The sequence below is a fragment of the Pseudonaja textilis genome, chromosome 10 (assembly GCF_049901715.1).
Source record: "Pseudonaja textilis isolate UNSWEBS1 chromosome 10, rPseTex1.2, whole genome shotgun sequence".
NCBI lineage: Eukaryota > Metazoa > Chordata > Lepidosauria > Squamata > Elapidae > Pseudonaja > Pseudonaja textilis.
Genome location: NC_141999.1, coordinates 710,304 through 732,101, shown reverse-complemented (window position 1 = coordinate 732,101; position 21,798 = coordinate 710,304). Strand labels below are relative to the sequence as shown.

The window sequence follows — 21,798 nt, the reverse complement described above, 5'->3', positions numbered from 1 at the left end:
TTTGAACCTCTTTGTGTCACACATTTAATTCAGGCAATTGCTGTTACATTCAAGACACACGGAAGCACAAACGGCCCTCCGGAGGAGATGCCCATCCGCAGTTCCAACCAGAGCTCCCATAACTTAGAGGCACTTCAAGGCCCTGCAGGGAGGGGGTTGTCCAAAAGAGCCCCTGGCCAGTGCAAGAAGTCCGGGTCCCACCATCCAAGAGTGCGGTCCCAGCAGCCTTTCCTGTTCCGCGTCTGGAAGAAGACTAAAGGTCCTCTACAGCGTCCGAGACCCAGCCCAGGTCATCAGAAGGAGGAGCCCTGCTGGAGTTCCTAAATGTGGCTCTGGAAACCACAGATCTGAGGGAAGAGCCACATGGACGTCTCTTTTTTAGGACTTCCAAAGGAGCAGAAGGGCTGCCGTTGCACCCTGGACTCTCCTTCTCAAGCTCCTCGAAGTCTTTTGTTCCTTCTGTGCCCCATTCTGACTCAGCACGCTCTCCCCCCAGGTCAGCCCTGGCAGCTGTTTCTCTAACCGTCATTTTTCAGGCCGAAGGTCCACATTCCCCAAGGCCTCTTCCCAGGGTGTGCAAACAGAAACCTTTGCCGGCAACCCCCCCGAGGCTTTCCCACGCTGGAGACTCACCTGTGCTGAACTCTCCCTTTGACCTTCCTTGGAGCGGCACTGCTGGCACAAAACACCTCAGCAAAAGTGTACAAGGATCAGGGAATGATCTGAGTGGAAGAGCCGCTGAGGTTTTCGGCTCTTTAAGTCTGGACTTCAAAGGTCCCAAAGGACTTCCTTGGTTTCTATGAAGAAGTTTCACTTCTCATCCCAGAAGCTTCTTCAGCTCTGACTAGATGGTGAGGAAGGGAAGGATTGATGCTCCTTGCAGACAGCTGCTCAGTTGCTCCCTTTTCAAAGCAGGGGTGTCAAACTCAATTTCATTGAGGGCCTCATCGGGGTTATTTGACCCGGGGGGGGGGGGCAGGGGGTGTGGCTCTCACTCGTGTCAGGGGTGCCAGCAAAAACAGGCTCCAGAGCTCTCTTTTTGGCTGCAATAGCTTCCTGCAACCCTGTCAGCAAAAATGGAGCTGGGGAGGGCCACGCAGGGCCCTCCCAAGGCCCATTTTCACGGGCAGAGGCACCATGGACCAGTCCTTTGTTGTGTCCAGGGTGGCCCTGTGGGCCAAGCACCCTGCGGCCCCCGGCCCTTGAGCCTGACACCTCTGCTTCAGAGAGTCCTTGAGGCCACTTGGAGGCTTGTCTGTGTCTTCAGGGTTCCGGGTAGAAAGGACTGTGTTGTGGAGTTGTGCGTTTTGCAGGGTGTTTTTCTCTATCATCTATCTTTGTATATCTACCTCGTATGCCACCCATCTCACCAGAGGCAATTCTAGGCATCTCACAGCCATTGAATTAAAATGTACTATAAAACATTGAGACAAAAAAAGGGTCATGCATTTAAAATTCAATTAAAATTAAAGTAACCAGGATGGAGAGGGAGGGAGCAAAATGCACAAATGGCAATAATGGCTATTACAAGGAACGGTCAGAAGTCCCTTCCTTTGGCCGTGTTGTAATTTTGAAGTTGCTGAACACCTGGACACTGAATGAGGATTTACCGATCGAAGGCATGCCGTGCTGGTAACACTAATAGCTGAAACTGCAAAGGACCTGCAAGCTCCAATGATAAAAGTTAAGGAACCAAGAAAACCAAGACTAAAATTAAATGTAAAGGCGGCCAAACTAATAGCAACAGCTGGAACAAGCTGCCTTAGAACTGGCCATGAAGCTAGAGAAGTGGAGGAGGAGACCTTCTGCCTTCTAGGATCACCCGCCTTCCATAAAGGAAGAGGCAGCCAAAAGGCCACCAAAGCCTTGGAAAAGAGATTTCAGCGCCGATATAGGTCCACCCCTACGAAGATCAGCAGCAGCAGCAGCAGCAGCAGCAGTCTGGGGCTGTCCAGGAAAAGCGGGTGAGTGGCAGGTGCCCTGCCAGTCCTTTGAGCAGGTGGCCAAGCATCGGCGGCCCAGACAGAAATGCAAAACCTCCCTCTGTTGTAAGGCACTCAGTGCACCCAGCCTGGCCTTGGAGAAGCAGCTGCGGGTCAGTGCTGGGCTTACAGCCGACACTTCCCGCCTGCCACATGTTGGGCCGCACCTTCCCGAGTGGAGAGTCCCAGCCCTACCGAGGTCTCCCAGGCAGGAAGGTTCAGAAGGGGAAAGCCCCAGCAGCCCTCGCCCCCCCGCTTCTTCCGCTGCTGGATTTCAACTGGTTTCCAGGGCAACCTTTTTCTCCCTCACCTTAGCGCAGGGATGGGCAGCTACAGCTGGCTCAGAAATTCCAGGTACTGGAAATCCACAGGTCGTAAAGGGGCCAGAGTTGCCCACCCCTGCCTTGGTAGACGTCTCCCTGAGGACCAGTGGTGGGATTCCATTTTTTTTACGACTGGTTCTGTGGGCGTGGCTTGGTGGGCGTGGCAGGGGAAGGTTACAGGCAAAATCCCCCTTCCCTTCCCTCCCCACCCCACTAACCTGCTTTCCAGCTCCCTTCTCCTGGGCAGGGCAGCCAAAGGAGACCCAGCCGATCAGCTGGGACTCGATGGGAGGCAGAGAAGAAGAGGCGGGGTTGGCTGGTTCTCCGAATGACTCAAAATTTCTGCTACCGGTGGTTCTCCAGGACTGGCCAGAACTGTCTGACTCCCACCTCTGAGGGCATCATATGCTATGTGGGGCCAGGACCAATGGTCACCCTTGACAATTCTCTGAGATCACACATACATCAAGAATTGCTGCAGGTTGGGGGGCTCTCCGCCAACTGCCACCCTACTCCACAACATGCTTTTGAAATTCAGTGGCAAACTGTGGAACAAAACATGCTGCAATTTCCTGCCCATCTTAGTGGGAAACCAAAACCAAAGTGCCAAAACTGGCACAGAAGCAGTAAGTCGAACAGGTTCAAAGGGCTTCCAGTTAAACGTACTTGAGGTGCCTTCAAAGGCCTACACGGCTCAGGACCTCAGTAACTGCAGCAGTCTCTCTCTACCTCAACAATGTTATGAGAGTAACAAGGGTTGGAAGGGACCTTGGAGGTCTTCTAGCCTGAGCCCCTGCTCAAACAGGGAGACCCTATATTACACCAAACAAGTGGTTGCCCAATCTCTCCTTACAAACTTTTAAGGCACATGGGCTGGGAATTCTGGGAGTTGAGGTCCACACACCTCAACATTGCACCAGTCCAGGGGACCACCTGCTCCCAGTGACTTTCGGGTGCCCAGAAGATTGGGAAGGGCAGCCCAAGTCCCTGCCCTTAGGAATGGCCACTTTCAGAGGCCTGAGTCGAGCCTTCCTTCTCTCTTTGGCACACCTGAACTCCCAAGCTCAGACAAGCTGCCCTCCTTCCTTCTGGAGGTTCCAGAGAGACGTTCAACCCTGCAGGTGAAGGCAGCCTGAGCAGCAGGGCCCCTTCTGGGAGGGTGGATGCTAGTAAGTTATTTTTAAGAAGCAAAGGCTGAATGTTGGTGTCCGCGTGTTCCTTGGATGCTGGAGCCTTACGGCTATTTCGTTCTATTGATTTGCTTTCCTGCTGAACTCCTGATCCCCCAAAAGGCACGCATCCTTCCCAACTTCCCCCAAATGTCCGTTCTTCTTCCTCAGGTCAGTTTTCCTCTCCCTGTAATGACTCACCCCAACCGCACACACCCCTCCCTCCCTCCCTCCCTCCCAGCGGCTAAGGAGAGACCAGCTGCCTCTGGCAAAACACACTGCATTGCCCTCGCTTGCTTCCTGGGTTCGCCACTCTCTCCTTCCCTCCTTCCCACGGGGCCTCTTGTTTATGCTGACTTGTGCTGTGGGGTGGGGAGGAGGGAGCTGAGGGTTCACTCCTGTTCCGGCTTTGCACAAGGCCGGTGTCCGCAATCACCGCAGCTGCAGAGTGTTGCAATCCACACACACACACACCCCCAGGGTCTCTCTGCAGGGCTCCCCAGAGGCTCCCAGCAGGGCTCAGGGCTCCCTTCTTCAGGAATCCACCAGAGCCACTATTATAGCACATCATCACCCAAGTTCCAGTGCCAGGCAGGGCCACGGGTGGCTTCTTCCCCCTGCGGGTCCCATTCCTGCCCCTCCCCCACTTCTTCTGGGTTTGGGGTTCTGCTTTCCATCTGCTCAGAGTCAACTTGCTCTTTTCCTTTGCTTCCCCCGCGACTTCCTATCTGCAGATCGATTGCGACACTGGAGCCTCCCTTGTCTTCACTTGCAACGACTCTTCCCTCCCTCCTCACCTCTGGAATTGAACGACTGGAGAGAGAGAGAGAGACGGAGGGAGGGAGGGAGGGAGGGAGGCCGTCCTGTATTCTGCACCTACCCATAAGGGTGCATGATGCGGGGGATGGAGCAGCTCCCTCCCCCCCCTGCGCAAGAGCGCAAGTTCTCCGGCCCAAACGCCCAGAATTCTGCTCAAGGGCCTCTCGCCAGGCCTTCCCTACCCAGGACGGAGCTGCTGCTCCTCTGCTTCCAACAAACGACTCTGGTTAGATTTTTATTGAGAATTACAAGACCCGAGATTTTCTCCAAGGTGTTTTGTTGGACAGGTGCTTGCCTGAATGGGGTTTCCGGCTTGGGCAGGGGGTTGGACTAGAAGACCTCCAGAGTCCCTTCCGCCCCTGATATGTTTGCTCATGTGATCAAAAGCGGGGAGTGGGGGGGTGTCCATGGAGTCATAAAAAAAGTCAAGATGGCAACCGTGAGGGGGCACCTAAAATCCCCGCCCCTCAAGCCATCATGCTGCAATACCTCCCCAAACGAGGCTTTAGTAGTAGAGCTGCAACTCCCGACCTGCCCTTTTCCCCTCTTTGTGGGGGGCCCTGCCCAGGGAAGCCGACCCTGGGGGGGAATCGAGGCAACCCGCTTTGAAAGCAGCAGCAGCAGATGCTCTTCCTAGGCCGAGGCCCGCCTGAGCCCCAAGGGCCCCTTCAAGGGCCCCCTCCCCTCCAAGGGACGCAGGCCAGCTCTTCTGCGACCAGCACCTCCCGAGCAGGCCCCCTCTCATCTCTGCCCAGGGGCTTTTGGCCCCCTCCAACAGGGGCAGAGCTTGAGGGCCGAGAGGTGCCGCTTGGCAGGACGGGTTGGGCAACTGGGGCCTCAGAGCTTCTCTGCGGATCGAGGGAGGGTGGAGGGAAGGGGCTGGCCTCAAAGGGAGAACTGGGGAGAGGAGTTCTGCTGGGGGCCTTTGGGGGGCTGAAGGACCTTCCAGGCCAGAATTCGGCCTCCGTCCTGAGAGCCCTGGAACAGGGGCACACGCAGGCAGGCACTCCAGCGCCATTTTGCCTCCCTCGAGATCCCAGTCGGAGCGGAGACCCAGCTAACGAAGGGAGAGGCGCCAGCACCCGCAGGATCAACATAAAGAAAGAGGGCCTTCACTTAGCGGCGAAGAGGGGAGCCACGGGCCGTTTGCCGCTGGAGGCCGGGAGCCTTGCACTGGGCAACGGAGTTCCTGGGAGACGGCACAGAAGCCGCTCCTTCTCTGGGGGGCACTGGGGAGCCTCAGGCGCAGGGCTGGGCCTCGGGGGTCACTGGCCTCCTCCCCTCCGTCTGTCTTCTCTGCAGGAGCCTCTGAGTTGGGGGCAGGGGGGCTGAGCGCTGGGACTTCTTGAGGAGGGAGAGGTGGGACCGGGACTTCAGGTGAGCTGCCAATGAGAGAGAGAGAGAGAGAGAGGGAGAGGGAGAGGGAGGGAGAGGGAGGGAGGGTCACTCAGAGTCGGCCCTTCCTTTGCCTAGACAAAACAACGCTTGTCACAGACGAGGGGATGCATAATTCTGCTCAACACAGGCAAGACTCAGAGTTCATTTAGTGACTGTTTTAACGTTAAAACAGAATTGAGAAAAGTGACTTATGACCGTTTCTCACACTTATGGCTGCTGCAGCATTCCCCTGGTCACATGATCCAGATGCTTCGCAACTGACTCGTATTTATGACGGCTCGGGTGTCCCAAGGACCAATCCAAGGGGAAAACAGACTCACTTAACAACCATGTTGCTAACTTAACAACTGCAGTGATTCACTTGATTCCCTGCTGGGGGAAACGGACCGGGACCGGGGGGAGCTTTCCTGGGTGCAAAAAGTAGCTTTTCCACATGGGATTTTCAGTCAGGTTGCACTCTTGGTGGGAAAGATCTCCCAGGAGCCTCCTTTGCTGCCTCAACTGTGGGATGGTGGACAACCACTGTTAAGGTAGGTCATAAAATGGGACAACATTCACTGAAAACTGTCTCACTTAGCAACAAAAACGTTGGGCTCAATTGTGGTTATAAGTCAAGGACTAGCCATAATCGTGGGACTCTGAGCTTTCTGAGTAAATATTCTACCTTTGGCCCAACTTCCCAAAACAAGATATTGATCTTCAAATCATTTGTTCTGAATTTAAGGCGATCCACAGAGAATAGTTAATATCCAAACCTGCTACCCAGCGAGCTTCGGTTTGGGTTTGAGAAGGCAGGTTGAACTGCCCTCTTTTAAAATGTCAAATACTTTCCACATTCAGTTTCTTGCAACTGGAAAATGGAACACATAGTACAGTATGTCCCAAGCAACAGCTAGTGAGAATTACAGGGCCTGGATCCCTAAGGTAAGGCTGAATTAAGTGAGAAGGGAAGGTTGATGCCACAGAGCAGAAAGTGCGCTGGACGTGAGAACCCCATTTCTGGATACTCATAAATACAATAAACAAGTCCTTAGTGACTTTAAGACATGTGGACTTCAACTCCCAGAATTCCATGCTGGCTGAGGAATTCTGGGAGTTGAAGTCTACATGTCTTAAAGTCACCAAGGTGGAGAATCCCTGCCATGGAAGAGAAGAAAAATAGAAAGAAAAATATTATGTAGGGAAAAAGAAAAGTAATATATAAAAAAATGACTTCTCCCTGTATCCCAAAAGTATAAACGATGAGCTAATTTTTCACCTGTTAAAATGCAATATATTATTTCTTCTTCTCATACCCCATTCTCTTATCTATCAGCAATTCCTTAAATATTTGGTGGTTTCAATCCTGATCAGCAAATGTCTATTAAGGTTTACCAAAGATAACATCAAATCTATATTAGCCATGACCAAATAAATCCACTTTATATAACTTCCGTTTACTTTTAACCATTTTGATCTTCAGCCCCTTCAAGCAAAAGGCAAAGGAGTCTCTGTGGATTTTACTCCGCTGGCCGTTGCTGACTGTAAGGGGCGCTGCTCACCTCTGTTTCAAGGCCACTGAGCCAGCGCTGTCCAGAGAGATGTACACGGTCACGTGGCCAGCATAACGTCCCAGAGCACTATTACCTTCCCACCGGTGTGGTACCTATTGGCCTACTATCTGCCTGCTTTCGAACATCCTAGGTTGGCAGGAGCTGGGGCAAGGATGGGAGCTCACCCATCATGTGGTACTCAGGTCTTGAACCTGGGATGCCAACTTCCCAGCTGACCAGCCCGGCGTCTTAACCGCTGAACATCCCAGTCCCTTCCAGCAACGTCCTAAAACCCGATTCCTTTTCATTCTTTTTCTTTCTCGCGTCTCCACAATTCTCTTACAAGCCTCTTCTGTACCAGCCGATTCCCCTCTCCAGATCCCTGCTATCCTGCTCTGAAGGGAGCCCTCCCCTGCCCCCCTCCGCCCCACAGATTCGAGGCAGGGCCTGGCCAGCTCTGCCATCAGGAGGGGGAGGCCGTGCCCCGGCCTTCCCCACCGCTCCCTCCTTTCCCTTCGCTCAGGAACAGGATTGGCTTTGCTTTCTGCCGGCAGAGAGGAGGCGGGGGGAGGGGGGGGGCAATGAGGGGGGCATGACAGTCGCTTGCAGCCTGGCTGTTGCAGCCGGTCTCCCAGCTTGGCAAGCAACTGCTTGGACAGAGAAGCCGGAGGGAGACGATCCTGCAAAGGCCGCTTGACTCGTGGCGCAAAGGTAGGGCTGGTCTCCCCACCCGGCAAGCCTTACCTCTCCATTCTCTGTCCCCAATGATGACTCGGCTGCACAGCCCACACAAGTGGCAACTCTGCTTCTCCTCTGCTGGCACCGGCTCCAGCCTGAGGGGCTCCATCGGAGGCTTCTGGCCCTTGGGGGTGGGAGGGAGGGCAGGGAAGGGCAGGGCAGGGCAGAGGAGCAAAGCAGGAGAGTGCTTGACCGAAGGGACCTTGGAGGCCGCCCCTTCCAACCTTTGGCTCATGCAGGGAACCCTGGGCCACTTCAGACCAAGGGCTGCCCTCGCCCTCGCCCTCTCCCGCCGTGCCGACTTCCGGGCCAGGCAGCAGCCCTCCTTGTACACCTTCTTTTCTCTACACTGAACCTCATTTTCTTAGCTCGGGTCCTGTGCCACGATCCTCCGGGGTGTTTGGCCGTTCCTGCCGATTTGGTGCCCTCTGCAAGTCTGATGAGGAACCAGGGTTTGAACCCGGTGGGAGCCGCTCCCCACATTCAGGGCAAGGAAACCATGTTTCTGCTGGTTTGACTATGAACGGTCATTGTTCCGGGGGGGTGGGGGGGTTATTCTCACTACTCCTGCCCCGTCCTTTTGGGGCAACCCCTTGTCCAGGGCGGGTACGGGAAAACCTCCACTGGATCTGTCTGGTTCCCAGAGCTGCTGGCTCCCCACCTCTGAGGGCTCCTTGCCTGGATTGGGCCGCCTCCAGGGCCTGACACACACACACCCCCCGTGAGCCCAAGGGGCTCTCTGCTCCAGGCCAAGGGTCTCAGGGGACCAGCCTGCAGACCCAGGGGGCAGTGGCCAGCCAGGGCAGCGACCACCAGCAGACTCCAAGGGAGCCCCTCTCCCGGGGCCACCTGGCGGTTACCTTCAAGAAGCTCTCCACCACCTGAGCGGCTGGTTCCCACACACTTTCCTCCCACTGAGAGAGATCGGAGACATCCAGGCCAAAGACGGGGGGCACGTTTGTTCCAGGACCTGGAGGAACCCGTAGAAAAAGACCATCGTTGGCTCCATCCTTGTGACCGGAGGCTCCTCCGCCAGTCAAAGGAGCAGGGAGGGCCGGAAGGAGTAACTTTGGGGGGGGGCGGGGGGGGAGCTAAGGATATCCTGAAAGCCTCCGCTGTGCCTGCGAGGCAGGACTTGCAGAAGCTGACAATCCCTTTGGGGCGAGAGCTACCGCTGGGCTGCCCACTAACAGACTCAGCCTGCCCCAAAGGAGACGCCGGCTGAGGGCCTGCCCTGCCCCACTCGCCATGGCCCAGCCTTCCTCACTCTTCCTGCCAAAGGGCCTCACCCTCAGAGGGCAAGTGGGCAGCGTTCCTCCGGCCCTACGAGGACGGGAACCTCCTGACTGGGCCTCTCCTTCGATCTTAGCAATGCATCGTTTTACGCCTTTCATCGGCTCTATTGCTCTGTGTGGCCAATCGGCCGGGTGACCTTACGCTGTCCCTGCGGCACAGGAGAAGCGCTCCTGGGGCTGGGCTGATCCAGGGAGCGTTCCTAGAAAGGGCCACGGTGAGCTCTGGCATCTCAAGGAGGCCACTTCCTGCCTAAAGCTAGGCCCCTGGTCCTCCCCATCTTGCCAAGGGTGCCAGTCCAGGGGACGGGGGCAAGGGAGGGCCGCCTCTCGCCAGACAGTGCCTGTGTCTGCCAGGGCAGGCCGAGCTGAACAGCAGCAGGACAAAAGGCCTCCCAGGGCCAAAATCCCAGCAGGTGATGCCTCTGACTGCCCTGACCACAAAGCCTGCAGCCACACCTGTCGGCTGCTTGGCACGGCTGCTCACCACCTGGCCAGGGGAGGCCCTGGCTGGGCCCAGCCTCTCCCTCCTCTCCACCCACTGCCCAGGTTGCATGACCGTCCCTTGAACCCACCAGCAGCCTTTCCACTAGCGCCCCACCCCACCCGAGGCAAGACGGGGCAGTCCAGGGGGGAGGTAGGCCCCGCTCCCACCCAGCCAGATCATGGAGGAGAGCTGTCAGTGGGGGCCTGGCCCTCCCTCAGGCCCAGGAGGAAAACCCAGAGAGCGGGAGCCCCCCTTCCGGGGCCCCCTGGCTTCACCCCCCTCCAGGGGTGGCCTTAAGGGGCTGTGAAAGGGCTCCTCTCTGGAAAAAACCTCCTCTAGATGCTTCAAAGAGGCCTTTACAATGGTCGTCCATTTCCCCTCACGCTTGAATGGGTTGCAGGGAGAGCTTTGGCTCATGCCACAGATGCCCAGAAGAGGAGGGGCATGGTCTCTCTCCCGGCCAGCTGAGCAAAGGAGCAGCAGGGAGGAAGGACTTACGCCGCAGGAACCGGTTCCGGACCCACTTGTTCTGCTTCCGGGCATACCTCTTGGTCACCGTCCGGAAGGCCTGGAGGGCTGGAAGAGCTCGGGTCAGGGGCGGCAGAGCCAGGAGAGGCTGGCCTGTCCCAGTCAGCCCAATTCAAAAGGGTCTCACGGTGGTGTGAGGGAGGCATCGCAAGCCCTCTGCTTGTCTCCTCTGGACCAGCCGCATTTTAGTGAGCCGGGAAGGGGTTCCACCTCCCAGGACATGGATCCACCTCTTATGCCAAAGGCCGCCTCATTCTCCAGCCTGCCAGTCAAGCAAACCACACAGCCTGCTCTCCAGAAGTGCCCCCCCCGCCCCCCCCAGCAGATCCTCACCTTGGTCCAGCAACTGGTGCCTGACCTCCTCTGGACTCTGGGCCTCAGAAACCAGGAACTGGTGGAATTCCTTGAAGCCGATGGACTGGAAAATGCCCTGCTGGTAATCCTGGCTGGGGAAGGGACGAGAAGCCATTGGCCAACATTGCCGGCATCCTGGCTGTCGATCACGCAGGCGGAATCTGCCCTCCCCACCCCCACCCGTGCCAGGGTCCACCTGAAAGCAGGCAGGGCCTTCACCTGTTCTCGGCCACTCGCTCCTGGTTGTATCGCCGGTGAAAGTTCTGCAGCTCCTCCAGCAGCCCGGCCTCCATCATCTCATCCACCCGCTGGTCCAGTCGCGCCTCCAGAACTGAGGGAAACTCAGCAGAGGCAAAAAAGTCAGGCTACCCCCGCAAAAGACTCTGGAAAGGGACGGGATGCCGGCCCCAAGTCACTTCGGCAGCAGCCAAGCAGACGCGCCTGGCCAGAGAAGGAAGCTGCCCCTTTCCAAAAGGAGCTGCTGCTGAGGCCAGAAGGGCCCAGCCTGGAAGAGGAAGGCCACCCTTGGTTCTCAGACCCCCCCCCCTCTTGTTTACCTGCCTGTTCCGCATGGAGCCAGAAGATGCAAGCATTGGGGTACTTCAGGGGTCCCCCCAGGGGTCCCCCCCCTTTTTCCTCATGCTGCCGCCGCAGCAGCTCACTGTGGGGGAGGCCAGTCTGTTCAAACAGCTGCAAGCTCCTGCAGGGGGGAGAGTGGGAGGGGGGCTGGCTGGGGGGCCACACCAGGCCAGAGCCCGAGAGGAGGGAAAAGTGGGCTTGGCCGAGGCTGGAAGGGAGGACTGCACTGTGCCATGCCTGGCACTGGGAATCCCTTTAGACCTTCTGGGGCAAGCAGGGAAGCTGGAGCCACGGAGCCCTGCAGGAGCTCCAGAGAGGTGGCCAGCGATCCCTGAGCCGATCAGGAGGGCACCAGTCCACCTCAGAAAGGGGGCCCAGGCCGGAGGCTCTGCAGAAGGCTGTCGGGCCACAAAGGCAACCTGCCTTTAGCTGGGACTGGTCAGGCACTGGGCTCGCCCGCCTCCCCAAGACATGCAGCATTCCCACCTAGCCTTGGGAGGCCTCTAAAGCGAGTCCCCTCGTCCCTTCGGGGCAGAAGCCGCCATGAAGGGGGTCTCTCTTCAGAGAAATTGGGGAGGCAACTACTCCAGCCCAGGGAACTGCCTGCTCGGCTAGAGAGGCCCTCGTGGCTCTGCCTCAGGCTGTCCTTGCAAAGCTGCCCCACCCTCCAACCCAGGGCCTCCAGAATTTCGGCGGAAATTAAGGCGCCTTATAAGGGAGATGAGCGGCATAAAAATTAAATCGGCTAAAACAGCCCTGCCACAATGCATCTGCAGGATGCCCACGGGAGATGTGAGGAGAGGCCAGAGCAGAGCCTGGCTACAGTGATCCTTCTTCAGGCTGCTCTGTGCCAGTTCCGGCCACCCTCACCCCACCTCAGTTCCTGGCAGAGCAAATGCAAGCCAGATCCCAGGAGTCCTGGGGAAGTCCTGGCCTCAGCCCCACTCTAAGTGGGCAGGGTGGGGGCTCCTCCTCCACCTCCTGGGCAGGGCAGGGCTGGAAAACTTGAGCAGAAGGGCAAGCCAGGGCCAGCTTCTCACCCAGCTGGAAAGCTGCTTGTCTGGTAGGGCAACTCCAGTTTGCACAAGTGGTGCAAACCCCGGAGCAGCCTGGCCCAAGGCGGGCCTTTCAGGCAGCTGCGCACGACGGAGCTGCTGCCCTCAGGGCAAGGGGGGCAGGAGACCTCCCGACGGTGGAGGCAATCAGTTAGTGCCACAGCTGGACACAGTTAGAGGCTGTGGAGACTTTTAAGAAGAGGCTAGAGCGCCACTGGTCTGGAACAGGGTAGGGTCTCCTGCTCGAGCAGCAGGTTGGATTCAAAGACCCCCAAGGTCCGTTCTTCTGAGACCAGCTCTGACCTCGCTGCTTCCAGGCAGCTGCCTCAGGAACGGGGCAGCAGGTCCAGGAAACAAGATGGCGGCTGCGACCACCTAATCGGGAGTTCTGGGAGTTGAAGTCCACAGGTTGTAAAGGAGCCGGAGTTGCCCATCCCTGACCTCAAGGGAGTCCTGTCCTGTTAGTACACTGTCATCACGGTTGCCACCTGGACTTTCTTTTGGGGGATCCCTTGCCATCACAGCTGTGGGGGATTACTGGCCCCGGGTGTCAAAGGGCCTCGGAAGCTCCTGGCAGAGTTCCAGATTACATGGGCAGGGGGGTCTGCAGGGCGTGGTCAAGGGGAAAACAAAAGTCCACTCATTTTTTTATGGGGCTGCCCTCGTGACTTTGTGGACCTTGTCCTGCAGATCCTCCCTGTGTGGCCCTTTGTTTCTTGCAGGGCTCATGCTGGCTGAGGAGTTCTGGGAGCTGAAGTCCACAAACCTTAGGGCTGCCAAGTTTCGAGAGCCCAGGCTTATGGTAAGGAGGGAAGGGCCTTTTTTCAGCAGCCAGCCATCTCAGGGTGTTTGCCAGCCACATTCCCCCAGGGAGGGGCACGGTTGGCCTCCTTCTCTCCTTTTCATTGCTGAAGGGCCGTGCTTGCCTGCAAGAGATGGAAGCCACAACTTCCCATTTTTCAGAGAAATTGCTTGGCTGTTGCTCGCCATCCATCACCAAGTATCAGAGGGCAACTGAGGAGGACTTGCAAGGCCGTAAAAGAAATGGCTGGCAGGGCCACACAGCCAACAGGTACCAGTCATGCGGTTCAAGTCATTTAACAGCCGGTCCTCCCTCATGACCGGCTAGGGAGGCGTGGCTGGGGTGTGTCATGTGACTGAGTGGACAAGGTGGGCGCTGGTTGGGGCCTTAGTGCGGGAGTGAAGCGCCCCTGCACTTGCCTTTGTGCAGCACCAGCATTCCGCCTTTGTTACGGCACATTTGCGCTCAAGGCAGCCCTCGCCTAGCGCTGCTTCAGCCTCCGAGCTGTAAGCTGCGTCTGTGGCGGAGAGAAGCGCCTGGGGGCTCTGATTCTCCGGCGCCTCTCTTGCTGGGCCTTGCTGCCCAACAGTCAGGTTTCTTTTTAAGATTTCTGCAGCAGGAAACAGCGGGTGGCTACTTCCGGCCTTTGTTGGTGCAGCTGGGCATGCCTCGGCCCCTTGGAGAGGTGCACGATTGCTGTCCGTCCCGAGACACTGGCCTGCTGCGTGTGCCGCAACCACCTCATGGCCTGCACGCTGACCCCACCTGGCCACGGCTCACGTTGCTGCTCTTGCCAGGGGCGAGTGAGGTAGGGCTGCCTTGTGGCCTCGTGTTGTAATGGGCTCCAGGAGGGGCGCTGCCTCCCCCACTGTGAAGCGCACTGAATTTCATTGTGCTGTGCAAGGCGGCCACTCGGCCATGAGGCGGCAAGCGTGGCAGCAGCCAGTGGGCAGGCCATGAGGCAACCGTGGCAGCAGCCAGTGTCTCGGGGCAGAGAGCAGGTTGCACATCTCCCCAAGTACAGGGGCGCTTCACTCCCGCACTAAGGCCCCGGCCACTGCCGCTCTGGCCGCCTACATCGCCCCACCTTGCCGTGAGTGATGTCAAGCTGGCCGTGCCCACTCAGTCACAAGACACCGCCCCAAGCCATGCCTACCCAGCCGGTCATTAAGGGTTGTTCAATTACTTGAATCACATCACTGGGTATAAGCCTCCAGTTTTCAGGGGCCTGTAATACTTGGGAGAGTCTCGGCTGTCCCACTTGGAGCCCCCCAAAGGCTGAGTGGGAGCCCGTCCCTCAACGCTCCCAGCTGTTCGACTGACCTGATTATTTTGCGCTTATTATGGGGGTGTAATCTGGTGGCCATGTTAGGGTCCACCAGACTCAGCCGATGGTGCAGCTCCTCGCTCTCCAGATTCTCCAGCCCAGCTTTCCACTCTTCTGTCACCACTGCTGGACCCCTGGACTCCGCCTGAAAAGGCAAGAGACGATCACACACCAGACAGAGTCTCCAAAGTAGGACACAACTGCTGAAAGGAGACAACCTGCAGCTAAGCTCACAAACCCTCTTTTTCTGATCCTAGCAAGGGTCCAAGGAGGACACGGAACTCAAAACGGAACCCCTGCATCCGCCCACCACCATCCCTGCACCGCCGATCTCTCAGGAGGACATCCTGCTTGCAAGCAGAACAGCGGGTGTCAGGCCCAGGCGGAGGGGAGGAAAGGCTGAAGAAACCGTTGCCACCAACAAGTAATAAATTCAGCAGCGCAAGGAAAACCTTAAGACCATGAGGCAGGGGGGGGGGGGAATATTATGTCATAAATGTGTGACATTTTTGTAATCAACGATTTTTGCAGGCATTCAGAAAGGGCAGGATTCTGTAACTATTGGGAAGGAAGGAAGGAAGGAAGGAAGGAAGGAAGGAAGGAAGGAAGGAAGGAAGGAAGGAAGGAACGGACTTGCAGAAATGAAGCAGAATTCACAATGCACACAAATCAGCCAAGGAACAGGGAGGCAAAGGACTAACAGGTCCCTGATGAAGCTCCTTCTCCCCCATCTGTCAGTCAAAATCCCTCCTGCCAAAGGATTAATATCCATTTGTCCCAAAGTGAGGCTTACCTTCGTGTCAAACAAAATATTCCAGAGCAAAGATTCAATGTAATAATTTGTTCCACCAACCACAATTGGGACCTTCTGGGAGGCAAGAATCTCATCAATGTGAATAGTTGAGGAACACACGGAAAAACTTTGAAGCTGAGTCTCATTAAAAAAACACTTAACATATATAAAACCTGGTAACTTTAAAATCATACATTTTGGAAGACATCTTTTCTTCTGTATTTTCCTGCACTAAGTTTATTCTTGAAAAGTTGATGCAGTGCCAGCATCAGAAATGTTTGGATTCTCCAGGATGCAATTTCCACGAGTTCTTTGCCTGAGTCACAAAGATGTTTTTTTACTAATTCTCCTAACAATCAGAAGCCCTTTCACCCTCCCTGCCCTAACATACATTCTCAGATTTGGATATAATGTGATCTATAACCCCTTGGTTGTGGTTTTCTCCTACAGCACTGAGCCCACCCGTGTCCCCACCGAGTCTCTGGGAAAGGATATGATGGCAGTGGCCTTCTTCTGGAAGTCCAGCACTGTGTAATTGGTGACCAAGGGATCCACAAAGCTGATCATGTGGTGCTTGCATAGCTTCTGCTCCTGGGCAGAAACTTTGTTGGTGATGATGTCCAGGCCCTGATATATCTGAGACGGGGAGAGACAGACAGACGAAGCTCTACGTTCAGCCAGGGCTCGTCTCTGTGCTGGTGGCCAGCCTGGATCTCAGCTGGTCCACCACTTCAAGCCACGGGGGCCTCAGAGCAGGCAAAGGGCCAATCTCAAGGCACTGCTGCGACAAGAACGCCTCCCCCACCCTTAGAAAGTACATGCTGGCTCAGGGCTGCTTGAGGGCACCGTGCAAAGAAAGGCTGCCTGCCTGCCTGCCTGCATCAACATGTCCTGATGACCTAGTGCACCAATGAAACAGTTCACTCGGAGCAGCACCCGGCTTCCCAAAGGTGCCCCGAGCCCTTTCTCCCTAAGCAGCCAGGGCATTGCTCCCCGTGGGGCAGGGCGGAGCCGCATGCCTTCTCTTGCTGGGAAAAGGGGCGTCTGCGGGGCCTGAACCTACCAGCAAGGCCACCCCATCCACTAGTTCCAGAGCCACCTCTGGAGACTGGCTGGGTGTTTGGGCACGCCCACCTGGGATCTGCTCCTTTTGTCCAGAGAACCGTTCAGCTTCAGACGGAGCCACGGAACATTTCAAAGAACACCAGGACAGGCACACTAAGCATGTTCTCGATTGCTTGTGTGGCTCGGCACTGAGGAGTCACAACTGAACTGCACACATCTGAGACAGAACAGACAGGTTCCCTTCCATCATCGGCTCAACCCACCCTTCTGGGCAGCCGGTGATGACCAGGGGAGTCAACTTTCCTTTTAGGATTGCTCTATATACTCCTTGGTACATAACACTGCATTATGGAAGGATCTGCACCTTCGAATATGCAAAGTAATTCTCCACCATCACCACCTTCTTATCTCCAGTTCAAATCTGGGATTTGGTGCTGAATGTGGGCAGACAGAATCAGCAGAGGCTGGTCCGGGTTTTGCATGATCTTGTTCCTAATTGGCAGCTTCTATGTTCAGAAATCCCAGCTGGCAGAACAACCAGACAGCCTCGCCCTGGGTGCAGCTTCAATGCTCGCAAGCAAAGGTCCCCGTCTTCAGCTGCAGGCGCCAAGGTGCCTTGGCCTCCGCAGCATCTTTCCTGCCCCAAAGGAAGGAGGCAAGCGCTGAAGAGGGCAGGGGCTGGGATAGAAGAAACATGGTCCCTCCAGCTGGCTCACATCTAAGGATTAAGACTAGATGAGAAAAACAAACACCCCCACCCCTGTGATATGCAAAGCCAGAGCGGGGAAAAGAACAAAGCAGAACAAAAGACAAGACAGACACGGGGAGCTTTGCTTGCGAGCATCCTTCTCCCTGGACCTCTGCAAGACTCCTGCAGGGCCTGGGCCGTATCCATTTCTAGGGGAAGGCTGCCTCAGAGGGGACAAAAAAGGCAGGCTTCCTCACTATATTTGACAGCACAGTATCAGCAGTTGAATCCTTCAAGTTTGGGGGTTCTATAATCTCTCAGGACTTGAAATGGATACTTAACATTAGAACCATCATTAACACAGCACAACAAAGGATGTTCTCCCTGCATCAACTCGGGAAGTCCAGCCTGCTCCAGGAACTGTTGGTCCAGTTCAACGCAGGAATTATACAAAACATTTTGTATACAAAACATTTGCTAGACCAATACTCGAATACAGCTCATCAGTCTGGAACCCACATTACATATCTGATATTAACACAGTTGAGAAAGTCCAGAAATATTTCACAAGAAGAGTTTGCCGCTCCTCTACTCGTTGCAGAATACCTTACACCACCAAACTTGAAACTGTAGACCTAGAAAACCTAGAACTATGCCGCCTTCAGTCCTATCTAAGTATAGTATATAAAATCCTACATTGCAATGTCCTACCTGTCAATGAATACTTCAGCTTCAACCATAACAACACAAGAGCAAACAATAGATACAAGCTCAAGGTTAATCGCACCAAACTGGATTGCAGGAAATACGACTTCAGCCACAGAGCGGTCAATGTCTGGAATACTCTACCTGACTCTGTGGCTTCTTCCCCAAACCCCAAAAACTTTAACCTTAGACTGTCTACTATTGACCTCACCCCTCTCCTAAGAGGCCTGTAGGGGGTGTGCATAAGCGCACCAACGTGCCTACCGTCCCCCTCCTATTGTTTCTTTTTATTTTTTTTATATGTATCCATTTCATGTATTCATAACTATGTTTATACTTATACCTGTAATCTTATAATCGCTTGACAAAAATAAATAAATAAAAATTATTGAGTCTGTCACCTGCGCTTCGATAACTGTCTGGCTTGGTACAGCAACCAAACAGGACAGGTGCAGACTTCAACGGACAGTTTAAGACCCTGGAAAGAACAACCGGAACCAGCCTGCCTTCTGCAGAGGACTCGTATATTTCATGGGATCAGGAGGAGGAGCTGAGAAAACACCCCTCCCATCCTGGACATGAATGGTTCCAACTCCTCCCCTTGGGATGGGGCTACAAGGGCACCGCAGGCGAGAGCAGTTTTTCTCCTCGTGCCATCGCTCTGCTGAACACCTAATTCTCACAGTGCTGTCTGATTTTTATTTATCCAAGTTGGATGGCTATAGCATTATCTTATCCTCTTTACCACCCTCTCTTATCACTGTTGTTGTTGTTGCCTTGCATGTTCACTGAGAGCTTCTGCACTGGAGAGAAATTCCACGCATGTCTAACACATGGCCAAATCAAGTATTCCACTCTATTCCAGTGGTCGCCAACCAGTGGGCCAGGGACCACTGGTGGTCCATGGGAAAATTTTGGTGGTCCGCAGAGAAATGTCACCCCCAAAGCAATTAATCCAGGCTGCGCCAAGACTGCACCACCCACATGGCCCGTGGGAATACAAGGCTCCCGTCACTTGCACTACGAACAACATGAGGTAGTGAGGGGAGGGGGGGAAGGATGGAGGGGGAGAACTTGCCCCACGCATCCCATGCGCCTGGCCTGGCTGCTTCTTTCCACTTCTTTCTCCTTCTGCTTTTGGCTGCATGCAAGGAAAGCAGCAAAAGTCTTTCTTTCTCTCCCCCAACCTCTGCCAGAAATGAGTCTTTGGGTCCCTGCAAGGCCTCCTGCTCCAAGAGGCTGCGCCAGCAAAGACTCATTTCTGGCAGAATTTGGGGGGAAAGAAAGACTTCTGCTGCTTCCCTTGCATGAAGCCAAAAGTCTCCCCCCCCCCCAGAACGGAGCTGGAGACAGTATCCTGTGATCCCAAATAAAGAATGATTGATCGGTAGGAAAATTTGGGGGTGGGATTTTCCTGCAGACTTTGTTTGGGATTTTCCCAGGGTCTCTGGTCCGTGGGATTTAAAATTATGAGTTTGGTGGTCCCCAAAAGGTTGGCGACCCCTGCTCTATTCTATCGCATAAGATGTCACTGCTTGCTTCATGGAAACTGGAGCAACCCAACTTGGCCAGGACTTCGTCAGGTCTAAGTTGCAAGAGGGAAGCAACTCTGTAGGCCTGCAAGGTCCTGCCCTGCCCTTCTACTGCTCGAGGACAGTAATCGCTCAATAAAAGTGGAATACAAGGAGAGTATTCCCAGGAGGGATTAGAAGGCCATACTTCACTAGCAATTAAAACTCTGGTGACAGAGAGGCACCTTGGCTGCTCCACGGAAGGGAGAGAGAGTTGGGGCCAGAGGCAGGCCTGGAGGCTGCAGAGAGTCTGGGGAACAACCTGAGGGACAAGATGGGACTCTCATGGGCCACAAGCCACGTCAAGGGATATCCCAGGTCGTCCATCAAGGCTACCAAAGCCTCAGCTCCACGCATGCCTGTCAGCTCAGCCAAACCGGTCAGGGTTTCTCAACCTTGGCAAGTTGAGGACGTGTGGACTTCGGCCCCAGGAATTCTCAAGCTGCTGGGAGTTAAGTCCACACATCTTCAAACTGGCAAGTCTGGAAACCGCTGATCCAGATGCCGCTTCTATTGGCAGGAGAAAGCAGCTCAATCTAAGAACCGCCTCTCACTCCCACTCTGAGCAGAGGCAGCATCCGGGCCCCAAGCCAAACCTGTCGGCAGAGCCAAAACTGGTGGCCAAAGTGCCATCCGGCTGGGGCAGCAGAGGTGACCCCTCCCCAACAAGGGCGGGGTCCACTCTGGTCAAGCTGGCCGGGGGAGACGGGCCTTCTAGTTCAACAGGTCTGAAGGGCTCCTGGAGGGAAAAGCTGCGGCACAAACAGCAGCCCAAGGAGCCTCCAGAGCCAGCCGGGCAGTCGCCCTCCTCTTCTTGCAACGGACCGCGGCCAAGGAGCAACCAGGGCTCGTTTTGACGCGATTCTGGGTTTTCACACAAGCGCAGCGCGGCCACTTGGGCGCCTCCCAGGTTAGGAAAGCAGCTCCCCCCGCGGGTGGAGGGAGGCCTCCGGTCGTCGTCCCCCATGCAGCTCTCCAGAAGGGCCGCTTGTTCGACAGAGGCCGCCCAACGCCCGGCCCCCTTTGGGAAGAGGCCGCTTTCTCATACCGACGGGAAATGCGGGAGGCTGAAGCGGCCCGTTCCGTGCCTTCCCGCTCAAAGAAGGCGGCGGCGGCGGCGGCGGCGGGTCCCGCAACGGAGAGCCACGGAAGCCGGAGCCACGCGGGAGGGAGCAGAAGGGCCGGCCGGAAGCGCCCCGCGCCGGAGCTGCAGCGCCTCCCCAGAGCTCCGGCGGCCGTGCAGAGGCCAGCCCGGGAGGCTCCGCGGAGGGAGGCCCGGCCGAGGCCCTGGCGCCCCCGGCAGCCGAGCCCGCTCCACGCAGCGCCACCCCAGCCGGGTCCCGGCCGCCCCTCCCTCGCCAGCCGGGGCCCTGCGGGAGCGGAGCCGCCGCGCGTCCGGCCCAGCCCGGCTTCCCCCGCGGGCTCCGCGCACCTGCATGGAGTCGGCGCTGACGATCTCGCCGCCGAAGCGCAGCCCGAGCTGCAGCGCCAGCCGCGACTTGCCGGTGCCCGTCGCGCCCAGCACCACCACCACCAGCGGCAGCTGCCGCGCCGCCGCCGCCGCGCGCGCCATGGCCGGCCGCTGGAGGACGGAAGCCGGCCGGGGGGGAGGGAGGGAGCGGAGGCGGGGCCGCTGCGGGTGCGCGCGATGGGCAGGGGGGGCGGGGGTTGGGGGCGCGCGTGCCGAAATGCCCCCCCCAGCCCCGCCGCCGCGGCCGGTCCGCACCAATTCTGCAGCTTTGGGGTGGGGGTGGGGGGGCGGTTGGGCCAAGCGTGCCCACCGCGTGGGCCAAGGGGCGCGCCCTCATCGTGGCTCGAATGCGGGCCTCTTTACAAGGCCTCGGTAGGGCCACGCGCGGAACGACCGGGCATCGTTTGGGTCGCCACACTCTAAAACCGCGGTTGGGGCTCTGGAAAGCGTGCAGAGAAGAGCAACCAGGAGGATGCGGGGGCTGGAGGCCAAGACAGCGGAAGAGCGGCTGCAGGGCCCGGGCCTGGCTAGTGGTCCCGGGAAGAAGAGAAGCACCGGGGGGAGGCCCGAGAGGCATGTTCCGATGTCTGAGGAGGGGCTGGCCCAGAGGGGAGGAGGAGCATGGGGTCAACCTGGTCTCCAAGCACCCGGAGGCCAGGCGAGAAGCAAGAGATGGAAACTGAGCAAGGAGAGAAGCGACTTAGGACTAAGGAGAAACTTCCTGGCAGTGAGGACAGAGACCCAGGGGAACAGAAGCTGCTGCCTTCAGAAGGTGTGGGGGGGGCTCCCTCCCTGGAGGTTTTTAGGAAGAGACCAGACAGCCATTTGTCCAGAACGGTATAGGGCCATGATGGTGAACCTATGGCACGCGAGCTGCAAGCAAACTTATCTCACTGCGCATGTAGATCTCACAGCTGATTTTCCGCAGGTTTGAGGCCCTTTCTGGCCTCCCAGAGGCTCAAGGAAGGCTTCTGCAGGCTTTGCAGGCCGAAAACTAGCCCTGTTTCATCACTTCCTGTTTTTCTGACAATACTGGAAGTGACAAAACAGGGCTAGTTTTCGCCCTGCAAAGCCTGCAGAGGCCTTCCTCAAGCCTCTGGGAGGCCAGAAAGGGCCTCAA

At 56.5% G+C, this 21,798-nt stretch overlaps 1 protein-coding gene across 5 annotated transcripts; it reads right to left on the bottom strand.

The window, feature by feature from the left end:
- Positions 1-4,515: 4,515 nt before the first annotated feature.
- TRIT1 (tRNA isopentenyltransferase 1) lies at positions 4,516-20,816 on the bottom strand. Of its 5 annotated transcripts, XM_087939467.1 has the most exons (12): positions 20,640-20,815; positions 16,313-16,460; positions 15,675-15,814; positions 15,179-15,278; positions 14,382-14,530; positions 11,180-11,322; positions 10,842-10,953; positions 10,602-10,714; positions 10,239-10,316; positions 8,822-8,931; positions 7,968-8,085; positions 4,516-5,675 (listed from the first exon to the last, which is right to left on the bottom strand). In XM_087939467.1, exons 3-12 carry the CDS (start codon positions 15,743-15,745, stop codon positions 5,533-5,535), a joined length of 1,137 nt encoding a protein of 378 aa, XP_087795593.1. In that variant the 5' UTR covers positions 15,746-15,814; positions 16,313-16,460; positions 20,640-20,815; the 3' UTR covers positions 4,516-5,532. The 5 variants fall into 5 exon arrangements, with proteins under 5 accessions (XP_087795593.1, XP_087795592.1, XP_087795594.1 ...); XM_087939466.1 differs by lacking the exon at positions 16,313-16,460 and having other exon boundaries at positions 20,640-20,816; XM_087939468.1 differs by lacking the exons at positions 16,313-16,460; positions 20,640-20,815 and adding an exon at positions 20,256-20,393.
- Positions 20,817-21,798: the final 982 nt, after the last annotated feature.